Consider the following 11,106-nt stretch of genomic DNA (forward strand, 5'->3'; position numbering starts at 1 on the left):
GTGCAAGGCTCTCTCCCTCAGTCCTCGCCACCACCCCTTGGGGTTGTGAGAGTTAAGTGGGGCACCTGTTGAGTACCAATGGCGTCCCCATGGAAGATGAGAGCCGAAGCGGGAGAGGTTAGGTGACCTGCCTGAGATGGCACCTCTGGTAAGCAGTAGAGCCAGGCTTTGCAGGAAGCCTGATTCCGGAGCCTGGGCCTTTCACCACACTGCTCTACTGCCTGGAGGGCCACTGAGGCCCTTCCCAGTTCTGGAATCGTGGGTCCATGAACACTGGGGCTGCTGGTGGAAGTGTGAGCTAACCTTGACCTTTTATACAGTCCTTACCCTGCTTTTCACTGCCCCTGAGTATTCTGGCCTTACTGGTCACTTAATTCAGACTGACTTAGCCAAAAGTCATGCTGGGTCTTTGGAAATATACTCAGGTGAATCTAGCAAGAAAAACTGACCCTTGATAACAAAAAATTGAGAAAAGTACTGGAGATACAGATGGTTCACAGAAACTAGGGAAGAGCTGCAACGTGGCCTCAGAAAGCGGGGCCTGGTGCAATCTAGGCCTCAGCACTGGGAAATGCCCTGACCCCTCACCTGAGGAGTCCCTGGTGGTACTCGCCTTCCTGCTTCTCTCTGCTGAGATGCTGATCTGTGGAGACAGCACCTGCCTGGCCCCTGGCACCGATCTCCTTGGCCAGAGAAGGCAGGACTGACCATGACAACCTGCAGTGTGGAGGGGTGCAGGCAGCTACATGCCAGCAGTGAACACGCCGTGGGAAGGGAGGAAGCTGGGTAGCCAGGGTGGCCACGCATGTGGCCTGCATGCCCTCGGTATCCCTCCCTGCACTGGCCCTGGCATCGGGAAGGTGACTATCCCACCCCTCCCCACCGAGGTGGAAGCGGTTGTATGGTGGAAGATGTGTGGGGGGCTCACATCTTCTTGTCTCTCTAACTGGTTAGGGATAGGTGTGGCGGATCTCTCTAGTTGGATGGTGTCCAGCAGCATGGGTCCACTCTCACTGGGGGGCTACGGCCACAGTGAGGTCACACTCAGCGGTTGGGGCAGAAGCTGTGGTGGGATGTGAAGGAGGCTGGGAACATGGGCATGGGGTGGAGAGGCCTATAGCTGTGCGGAGATGAACAGGATGAGCATGGCGTAAAGGCAAGCCCAGGCCCCAGGGAACTTCAGGAATCGGGAGTGCCAGCACCTTCTAAGCCTGCTCCCCCATCCCCACCCCTGAGCCCAATGCAACCACCCCAGAGAAGCCATGGCACCCCAGGACCTCAGCTGAAGAACCTGGCCCCTCCTACCCCCAGATTGGCATCCAGAACTATTCCACAACCAGCAGCTGCCAGGCGCGGGCCAGCCAAGTGCGCAGCGACTACGGCACGCTCTTCGTGGTGCTGGTGGTCATTGGGGCCATCTGCATCATCATCATTGCGCTTGGCCTGCTCTACAACTGCTGGCAGCGCCGGCTGCCCAAGCTCAAGCACGTGGTGAGTGTGGGGACAGGTGGGGCTGGGGGCCAGTGGAGAGGAGAGTGCCCATCGATAGGTGTCCTCATCTGCAAGGGGAGGCAGTGACTCTCCTGGGAGCACAGGGTCCCTTGGGTGAAGCAGCTGGTCAGCCTAGCACTGCTGCCTGCTCTGCAGGCCACGAGCCCCAGGACAGGTGCTGGAGGTGCAGGGAGTCAGGGGGCTGCTAGCCCCACCAGGGGGCCCCTCCCTGGCACCACCAGCCCCTTTCCAGGGCAGGCACTGCAGGGCCTGAGCACCTGGATACCTCACCAGAGACAGGCTCTGCATTGGTGATGCCCAGGGGTCAAGGAGAGGCTCCAGCAGCCTGGAGGCCTCCCCAGGAGGAAGAGAGCAGTGCCCTAGTGATGCTCCCTGCCCACCTCGCAAGTAGAGTCTTCTTAGGGGGCTGTTGGGGTATCGATGACGTCAGGGAGACCACGGGGCTCTGTAGTGCCAACGATTAGTAGATTTCTTTTGAGAAAGGAGTTGAGCTGCAGCAACAGAAAAGAAGGATGTGGCACCTGTGAAGGCTGCCGCGGGGACCCTCTGGGTGGGGTTGCACAGACGGCCGCAGGCCTGGAGCCGTCTGGGGGCCGGCTCGCTCGCCCACGGCCTCTCCCCACCCCGCCGCAGTCGCACGGCGAGGAGCTGCGCTTCGTGGAGAACGGCTGCCACGACAACCCCACGCTGGACGTGGCCAGCGACAGCCAGTCGGAGATGCAGGAGAAGCACCCCAGCCTGAACGGCGGCGGGGCCCTCAACGGCCCGGGAAGCTGGGGGGCGCTCATGGGGGGCAAGCGGGACCCCGAGGACTCGGACGTGTTCGAGGAGGACACGCACCTGTGAGCGCAGCCGAGGCGCAGGCCGAGTGGGCCGCCAGGACGAAGCGAGGTGGACCCCGAAACGGACGGCCCGGAGCCCGCACCAGCCCCGCGCCTACCCGGGCCGCTCCCGCAGCCTGGCCCTCGGCGCGGGCTCCTCCCCGCTTCCCCCGACTTCACACGGTGGCCTCGGACCAACTCCCTCACTCCTGCCCGAAGGGCCGGCCTCAGAGCCCGCCTTGGCCCCGCTTTCCTGCCCCTGAACCCCGGCCCCGCGGGCGGCGGGCGACGGGCGGCGCTCCCTGCGCCCCAGGACTCCATTAAACCTGCCCGGAGACCACGCCGGGCCCAGCACGTCTGCCTGCCCGACTCTTTCTTATTTCCGGGGTTGGGGCGGGGCGGGCGGGGGACCCCGGGGCAGGGGCGGGGCCGCGGGGCGGGGCTGGGAAGCCCGGGCGGGCGGGTCCTCCGGACGCCGCTGCGGAGCGGGGCGGGGCTGAGCTGAGCGTGTTTACATCCGCCGGGTGCGCAGCGTCGCCGCCCGAGGTCGTTCGGCTTGGGTACGAGCCTCAGCGCCATGGACACCAGCGACCTGTTCGCCAGCTGCAGGAAGGGGGATGTGGGCCGAGTGCGGTGAGGACCCCGCAGTCCCGGGGAGGGTGCGGGAGGTGAGGCGCCCTCGGAACGCCTCGGGACCTGGGACGTGCGGCTGGACGGCCGCGGAGAGAGGCGGGCGCCTCGGTCGGGTCACAAGCCTTCGGAGCGCCCCCGCGGGGCTGACCGCCTAGACCCCGCCGCAGCCCCCCAGCGGAAGCGCGCTGGGGCAGGGACACTGATGGCCATTGACCCCCGGAGGGCTTCCTGGAAGAAGGGACTGCTCCACGGAGGCCCGAAGGCGCAGAAGTGGGCGGAGAGAAAGGCGGGCCACTGTTAGCCCTGGTAGGGTCCGGACGTCAGACCCCCGGGCGCGGGCCGCGGGTATAGGTCTGGGACTCCAGACGTGGCCCCTTACTCTCATGCTCTCTGGACCGGCGCGGGGAACACCTAGAGCCCATAATCGGCCTCCGGTCCTTGATGATTCGGAAACTCCTGACGCAGCTAAAGTGAATCTGGCGCTGAGATGGCACCTCCATGGGCTGGACGCGGAGGGAAGGGGTGCCCAGTTGGGTTCTGGGGCCCTTGCCCTCCTTGGCCTTCCACTATTCCGTTTGACCTCCTTTTCCCTTGGCCCCTCCTCCCCCTTGACCTGGTGCTAATTGACTACTTCCACCTCCCCTGGGCTGGCCCCAGGCTGCTGTACTCCCGTAGCATCCCTGGGCCCCTCCCCAACATCCCATGCCACTCGAGAGTTAGTGCATAGTGTCAACGGTGCTTCCACGTGCAGCCTGGAGGCCTCCCTCGGGCTGCCCCCACCTTGGTGGGGCTACACTAGCGTTGGCGACTCCCCTTGCTCACCTTCCGCATCCCATCAGTTGCTGTATCCCGCTACTCCTGCCTTCTAGAATTATGTGCCCTCCACACCACCAGGAGGCCTGCAGCAGCTTTTCCCCAGGCTCCCTGCTTCTAGCAGGGCCAGCTTCTTCCTGCAGTAGAGAGCTCTGGTGGGAGCGAAGGCTCCATCACCTCCTCTCTCTCCCAAACGCTGAAAGGTCAAAGGTCCAGCCCCAGCACTGGCGCTGGCCTCTGCCCCTGTAGCCCATCGTCCCCCAGCACTGATGGCACACACTGTCTGCCTGTCCGACCCCACCTCCACACCCTTGCCTGCACTTTGCCTCGAGTGTCTCTCCTGCTGTGATCTGCCTGTCACCTGCCCTTACCTGGGGGTGGCTTCCCCAGACCAAAAGGGATGTTTTCCCTCGGCTCCCTTCCACGGGCCTTCTTTCTCAGACCATGAACCCGTCCTGACCCAGGCTCTGACCTCCTTCCTGCCCAGGTACCTGCTGGAGCAGCGAGACGTGGAGGTGAATGTGCGGGACAAGTGGGACAGCACCCCCTTGTGAGTGCTGGGGAGAGGGGTGCAGAGGGTGGGGGTTGGTGTACCCCTTCAGCGCTGAGGACTTGCTCCCTCCCTTCAGGTACTATGCCTGCTTGTGTGGGCACGAGGAGCTGGTACTCTACCTTCTGGCCAATGGTGAGAGCAGGGAGCCGGGCTCAGGGGTGTGCGTGGGTGCATGCATGCATGTGTGCAGCTTTTCCCCCAGCTCCCTGCTTCTAGCAGGGCCAGCTTCTTCCTGCAGTAGAGAGCTCTGGTGGGAGTGAAGGCTCCATCACCTCCTCTCCCAAACGCTGAAAGGCCAAAGGTCCAGCCCCAGCACTGGGCCTTCATACACATTTGCAAAGCACCACGATTCCTCTCTTACCACTCAGTAGAATCAGCAAGTACTGTTAGCGCTACTTTAAAACCTTTTCTCTGTTCACCCTCCCCATCTCTACTTCTATGACCTGGGCCCAGTCATCAGCATTTCTCCCCGGGCACAGTGCCTGCCTCCTCTCTTGCCATTGCAGCCAAGTTCTAATTCTAATCTCCCTCTTTTCACAATGAATCTGAGTGGCTAAAAATCCTCTAGCGAGTTCCCACTGCCTCTAGGACACAGTGAGCCTGCCTGGCCATGCCCAAGGCTCCACAGGGTCTGCCCTCCTGCTGGCCTCACTCCCTCGGCTCTCTCTGCTTGCTTGCTGCTATACTGGCCTCACTGGGGCTTCACTGCTACGCATGTGCCTGTTCCTGCCCCGGGGCCTTTGCACCTGCGGTTCCTCCTGCATGGACTGCCCTTCTGCAGACATTCACATGGCCCACTCCCCCACTTCATTCAGGTCTCTGCATGCTGCCACCATCACAATGTGACCTTTCATGACTTTCCTTCATCCAGTGCCATTCTTCATCCTATTTTGGTTTTCTTTTTCTTTTTTTTTTTTTGGAGACAGACTTGCTCTGTCACCCAGGCTGGAATGTAGTGGTGTGATCTCGGCTCACTGCAGCCTTAACCTCCCAGGCTCAAGTGATCCTCCTGCCGCAGCCCCTTCAAATCTTCCAATAGCGGGTACTACAGGCGTGTGCCACCGCGCCTGGCAAGTTTTTGTATTTTTTTTTTTTTTTTGCAGAGACGGAGTCTCACTATGTTGCTCAGGTTGGTCTCAAACTCCTGAGCTCAAGCGATCCACCTACCTTGGCCTCGAAAAGTGCCTGGATTATAGGTGTGAGTCGCCATGCCCAGCCTTGTTTTTCTTAATTAGTCCCTGCCATCGTTAGGTAGTGCGGTCATTGTCCTGCCTCACTAGAGTATAAGTTCAGCAGGACAGGGACCTGTGTCTCGTTCACTGCTGTGCTCCAGTGTGTGGGACAAGCCCAGCCACCGAGTCTGCTCTCTGTTCTGTGTAGTCTTGTCTTCCGTGTGAGCGAGTATGTGCCTGTGTGAGTGCGCACAGACATGCCCATTCGTCTAGCCCTTGACTGGGAGGATGTTGGGTCAGAGTGGGCCCAGGGTAATTTGGGAAGGCATTGCCAGAGATTCGGAGCACCATGTGTGGGAAGGTGGGGAGGAGGGAGAGGGAGATTAGAATTTCCCCAGGCCCCTTCCCTGCTAACTGGTGAGCGCTGCATCCCCCAGGAGCCCGCTGTGAGGCCAACACCTTTGATGGTGAGCGCTGCCTCTATGGGGCACTGAGTGACCCCATCCGCCGAGCTCTACGCGATTACAAGCAGGTCACAGCTTCCTGCAGGAGGCGGGATTACTACGATGACTTCTTGCAGCGGTGAGTCAGGGCACACGAGGGGTGCAGCATGGGGTGCGGTGGCCATGGTGAGTGTGGAGGGGTCTGCTCTGTGGCCTGCCCTGGGCTCTGGGTGCTTCAAGGAATGGGGTGGGGGCTGTGCCAAGCATCCTCCCTCCCGGCTTGTCCCTCCCCAGGCTTCTAGAGCAGGGCATCCACAGTGATGTGGTCTTTGTAGTACACGGAAAGCCATTCCGGGTGCATCGCTGCGTCCTGGGTGCACGCAGTGCCTACTTTGCTAACATGCTGGACACCAAATGGAAGGGCAAGAGTGTCGTGGTTCTCAGGCACCCACTGGTATGTCCCTTCAGGGTGGCAGAGGGGCATGGACTGCCCAGGAACAGCAGGGGGTTGTGCTGGGTGGCTGCCTCTGACATTCCTTTCTGGCTTTCTGCCCACAGATCAACCCTGTGGCCTTTGGGGCCCTGCTGCAGTACCTGTACACAGGTGACCCCCTGGGTCCAGGGTAGGAGGAGAGGGAGTGGGCTGTCCTTCTGGACAGCAGTACACCTAGGTGTCGCTGGGGTGACCTTTAACCTCTAGACACTTCATGGTCCCCCAGGGTGGTTCCAGCTGCCCCTCGCGTTGGGTTGCAAGAGAGGACTAGTGTGTCTGCTCAGGAAGAGCTTGTCCCACCCATATGCTGAGCCTTTCCCGTCTGTTCCCTGGGGCCTGTAGAACTCAGGCAGCAGCTCTTGATGGGGAAACCAAGGTGGCAAGTGGGTCCAGGAGTCCTAGCCCTGCGGCCAGGTGGCCAGGTGGGAGGGGATCACTGTTTTTCTGTGGGCCTGATGACAGCTCAGGTCCCGCAGGCCCTCATCCTCCCCACTGCCCCCAGGCCGCCTGGACATTGGTGTAGAGCATGTGAGTGACTGTGAACGCCTGGCCAAGCAGTGCCAGCTGTGGGACCTGCTCAGCGACCTGGAGGCCAAGTGCGAGAAGGTGTCTGAGTTTGGTGCGAGCAGGTTTTGGGGCCCGGGGCCATGGGTGCCGCCTGGTAGGGCTGGCCTGGCTCCCTGAAGTTGTTCTTCCCCTGTAGTGGTGTCTAAGCCAGGCACGTGTGTGAAGGTGCTGACCATCGAGCCCCCGCCTGCAGACCCCCGCCTCCGGGAGGACATGGCGCTGCTGGCTGACTGTGCCCTGCCCCCTGAGCTCCGAGTAGGTGCGGGGCTGGTGGGCAGGAGGGGCATTTTGGGATGGCAGGCTCTGACAGGCAGCCCAGATACTTGGGCTCAATTTCTTGTGTGGCCTTGGACCAGTTACTTCCCTTTTCTGAACCTAGTCATTCACTTCTGTGAACAACTGCTCTGATGGGGTCACACTCTTCTGTACCCCAGGGTGATCTTTGGGAGCTGCCCTTCCCTTGTCCTGATGGCTTCAACAGCTGCCCTGACGTCTGCTTCCGAGTGGCCGACTGCAGCTTCCTCTGCCACAAGGTGCCTGCGCCCTCCTGTTGCCCCTGGCTCCAACCCGTTGCCCTGAGCCCCGGTCTAGCTCCTCAGGAGACAGACCCTGGCCCTCACACTTCCTGAGCCCGGCCTTCCCCAGGCCTTCTTCTGTGGCCGCAGTGACTACTTCCGGGCCCTGCTGGATGACCACTTCCGAGAGAGCGAGGAGCCGGAGACCTCAGGGGGCCCCCCAGCCGTCACCCTGCACGGCATCTCACCCGACATCTTCACCCACGTGCTCTACTACGTGTACAGCGACCACACTGAGGTGGGGGATCAGGCAGAGCTGGGGACGGCACACAGCCTGTGCTGCTATGGGCTGAGAGGGAGCGCCAGGGCCTTGGGGGTCTTTGGGAGGGCCCAGTTGGCCCCATGATTGACATTTTGAGAAGGCTGGAGGGGAAGGATGTGGGACTTTGGATTTTTCTTTCAGGCAGAGGGAAGCCTTGTTAGGCTCCAGAGAGAGGGTAAGTGACAAGGCCTATGTCACAGGCACTCCACACTTGTCAGCCACTTGGGGTCCTCAGCTTCTCCAGCAGGAGGGTGGAGGCTGGGTGGGGACAGCCTCCTCCCTCTGCGATGCTGCAGATCCCTGGGGTTCTGGGTTCCTAGTCTCCTCTTCCCTTGCTGCCTCCCTCTGTCTCCAGCTGCCCCAGGGTCTCCGTAAGCCAAAGCTACAGGGCAGCAGCAGGGTGCTGAAGGTTTGATCTGCCAGGGTGTGTGTGTGTGTGTGTGTGCGCGCGTGCATGCATGCTATAGAGACCCCCATATCTGGTGGCTTGAAGAGGGGAGTTTGTTTTCCTTCACATCTGACTGAGGTGGCTGCCCCAGGGCAGGTGACTTGCTGAAGACCAGGTCATCCCTCCATCTTGCCCCTGTATGCCTAAGGGTGAAGGTCAAAAACCCTTGTCTCTAAAGGCGAATGGTTCAGGTTCTGTGGGCCATGTGGCCCTGTTGTAGCTACTCAACTCTGTAGTGCAAAGGCAGCCAGAGACAGTACAGAGATGAGTGGGTGAGGCTGCATTCCAATAAAACTTTATTTGCACAAACAGGCTGGATTTGGTCCGCAGGCTGTAGCTTACCCACCCTGCCCTGGGGCATTGCCTTTGGCCATGGAGATTGGGTCCTAGGTAAACTCATGCTCTAGGAGGAAGAGGAACACAGGGCAAACAATGTTGTTTTTGTAGAAGCTACAGGAAATTGCACACACCACTTCTTATGTTCCCCTGGAGAGAACTTCGTGCCTACCTGCCAACAAGGGAGGGTTGGAAAGTCATTCTGTGGCCAGGGCCCTGTTTTGTGGGGGAAGGGTTCGAGGAAGCATGCTGGGGGACAGAGGGCAGTCCCTACTGCTGCTCTACCTCCAGTGGCAGCTCCCTTGTCCATCCCTCCCTGCGACCTAACAGCCCCTCAGCCTCCGTCCTTCCCACCTCCTCTACTGGGCAACTCCTGCAGCTCAGCCCAGCTCTCTGGCCCCTTACCAGGGGTTACCTTTGCCCACCCTGGAGAAGCTCCCTCCTCAAGGAGCCTCGCCACCCCAAGGGCACCTTGTCTCAGGGTGTGGCTTGGGCTCCTAACCTGGGTTGACACTGGTTGAGCTGTGTGACACTGGGTGAGCTTTGTGATCTTGGGCAAGTTACTTAACTGCTCTGTGTCTCTAGAACATGGGGATAGCACTCATTGTCACTTCCTAAGGCCTTGTGCGGATGAATGGGTTACCCAGGTAGAGGAGGTGGCATGGCACATGGCACAAGGCCTGTAATGTGGTCGCAGAGCTTCCCTCGTCTCTGTCTGCAGCTTGTTCCCTGTGCCACCCAGGCTCTGGCCCGAATCTGAAGGCTTCAGTCTTGCCTAGCACAGGATGTACCTGTAGGTGGGCTCTGTGTCCCCACAGCCTCTTGAGAGGGAGGGAGCGAGTAGACAGTCTCCCACCCCAGCAGGGTCCCTGCATGGGTCTTGACTAGCTGCCTCTGCCCCATCATTCTGACAGCCCCCCAAGGTAGGCATGGTTATCTGTACCTCATGAACGGGAACTAGAGGCACAGGAGGTGCAGTGACTTGCCCAGGGCCCCACAGCTAGAAGCGACAGACCCAGGTCTATGTAACTCGGAGCTCAGACCCTGGCTCCTGCGAGGGCCCTGCCTCCCACCCAGCCTGCCAGCCTGCTCAAGGCTTGAGAGCACACCCACCCCACAGTCTTCTGCCCCCTGTGCGGTCCTGCAGTTCCCCTTACCCCCTGCCCACACATGCTCAGGGAACTTGTACTCCCACTGGAAGCCTTCCCACCACTGCCCCACAACCCCCACAGGCCCTGTCCTTGGCCATTGGGCCCTGGGAGCCCTTGGTGACCTCGGGGGGCACCTTCATCCCTGTCTCCACTGCAGCTGTCCCCTGAGGCGGCCTACGACGTGCTGAGCATCGCCGACATGTACCTACTGCCAGGCCTGAAGAGGCTGTGTGGCCGCAGCCTGGCCCAGGTGCTAGACGAGGACAGTGTGGTGGGTGTGTGGCGCGTGGCCAAGCTCTTCCGCCTGGCGCGGCTTGAGGACCAGTGCACTGAGTACATGGCCAAGGTCATTGAAAAGGTGGGCCAGTGGGCTGCAGCTGGCGGGAGGGAGTGGTGAGAGGGCGGGCACCCCTGCACTGAGCTGGCCCTTCCCGCTCATAGCTGGTGGAGCGGGAAGACTTCGTGGAGGCGGTGAAAGAGGAGGCAGCAGCTGTGGCGGCCCGGCAGGAGACGGACTCCATCCCGCTGGTGGACGACATCCGCTTCCACGTGGCCAGCACGGTGCAGACCTACAGCGCCATAGAGGAGGCGCAGCAGCGGCTGCGGGCGCTCGAGGACCTGCTCGTGTCCATTGGCCTGGACTGTTGAGCCCCTGGCTGGGCAGCCCCAGGGGCCAGGAGCTCCCTTGGAGACAAGCATGTGTATGTGTTTGTGTGCAGCTCTTCTTCCTGCTCCCTACACATTGAGGGCTTCATGGTGGCTGCAGGGGGCTCAGTGGGGCTTCTCTTCCCTCCATGAGCCTGGAGACCCCAGGGGAAGATGCATTTGGGATGAGCCCCCTCCCCCCAATGCACAAGCCAGCCCCCAAGATCCTGGGGGTGGGCACCACTCAGGGAAACCTGGGGTGGGGGTGGGCTTTGGTCTTAGCACTTTCCTTCCCCAGATCCCCCTCCCCACACCACCCCAGTCCCAAATCCAGTCTTGTAGCCCTCACCCAGCCCTGGATTGCTTCTCTAAGCGGGTGTTCCCATGCACAGGGCCATTCAGGAAGGGCTGGGGGAGTGTGTGTGGCAATAAAGCTTGAAGGCATTGTGGGAGCATGAGCCTGTGTCCTGGGGTACAGCTTGGGAAGACTGGGGACTTCTGGAACCAAAGGAGCTAGTGGGACCAAGGAAAGAAGCTCCAGAGTTGGGGGCTCCCAGCAGAGGCTGGCCCAGAGCCCAAGGGCCAGAATACCTGGCTGAGCAGACTTAGAGATCTGCCACTGACCCCAGCGTGGCCTGGGCCCAGCCTGGCTCCCTCCCTCCCTGTCTCCATGGAGGCTGGT

At 61.0% G+C, this 11,106-nt stretch overlaps 2 protein-coding genes across 5 annotated transcripts in view; both read left to right on the forward strand.

Moving 5' to 3' along the window:
- Positions 1 to 2,693, forward strand: part of PODXL2 (podocalyxin like 2) — a 43,758-nt gene extending 41,065 nt beyond the window's left edge. Inside the window, exons 7-8 of one of the 2 annotated variants that reach the window (XM_025377938.1) lie at positions 1,312 to 1,491; positions 2,146 to 2,693. In XM_025377938.1, coding sequence (XP_025233723.1) covers positions 1,312 to 1,491; positions 2,146 to 2,358 — 393 coding nt within the window. In that variant the 3' untranslated portion in view covers positions 2,359 to 2,693. The remainder of the gene's footprint in view (positions 1 to 1,311; positions 1,492 to 2,145) is intronic. The other variant, XM_025377939.1, reaches the window with a different exon arrangement.
- A 127-nt stretch (positions 2,694 to 2,820) lies between these two features.
- ABTB1 (ankyrin repeat and BTB domain containing 1) lies at positions 2,821 to 10,882 on the forward strand. Of its 3 annotated transcripts, none has more exons than XM_025377941.1 (12): positions 2,821 to 2,966; positions 4,267 to 4,294; positions 4,409 to 4,464; positions 5,942 to 6,086; positions 6,242 to 6,401; positions 6,506 to 6,551; positions 6,943 to 7,059; positions 7,144 to 7,262; positions 7,442 to 7,540; positions 7,653 to 7,820; positions 9,937 to 10,137; positions 10,221 to 10,882. In XM_025377941.1, the coding sequence occupies exons 1-12, from the start codon at positions 2,951 to 2,953 to the stop codon at positions 10,425 to 10,427; spliced, it is 1,362 nt and encodes a 453-aa protein (XP_025233726.1). In that variant the 5' UTR covers positions 2,821 to 2,950; the 3' UTR covers positions 10,428 to 10,882. The 3 variants fall into 3 exon arrangements, with proteins under 3 accessions (XP_025233726.1, XP_025233727.1, XP_025233725.1); XM_025377942.1 differs by having other exon boundaries at positions 2,823 to 2,966; positions 4,221 to 4,294; XM_025377940.1 differs by having other exon boundaries at positions 2,823 to 2,966; positions 4,267 to 4,329; positions 10,221 to 10,879.
- Positions 10,883 to 11,106: the final 224 nt, after the last annotated feature.

This window comes from Theropithecus gelada, chromosome 2 (assembly GCF_003255815.1).
Source record: "Theropithecus gelada isolate Dixy chromosome 2, Tgel_1.0, whole genome shotgun sequence".
NCBI lineage: Eukaryota > Metazoa > Chordata > Mammalia > Primates > Cercopithecidae > Theropithecus > Theropithecus gelada.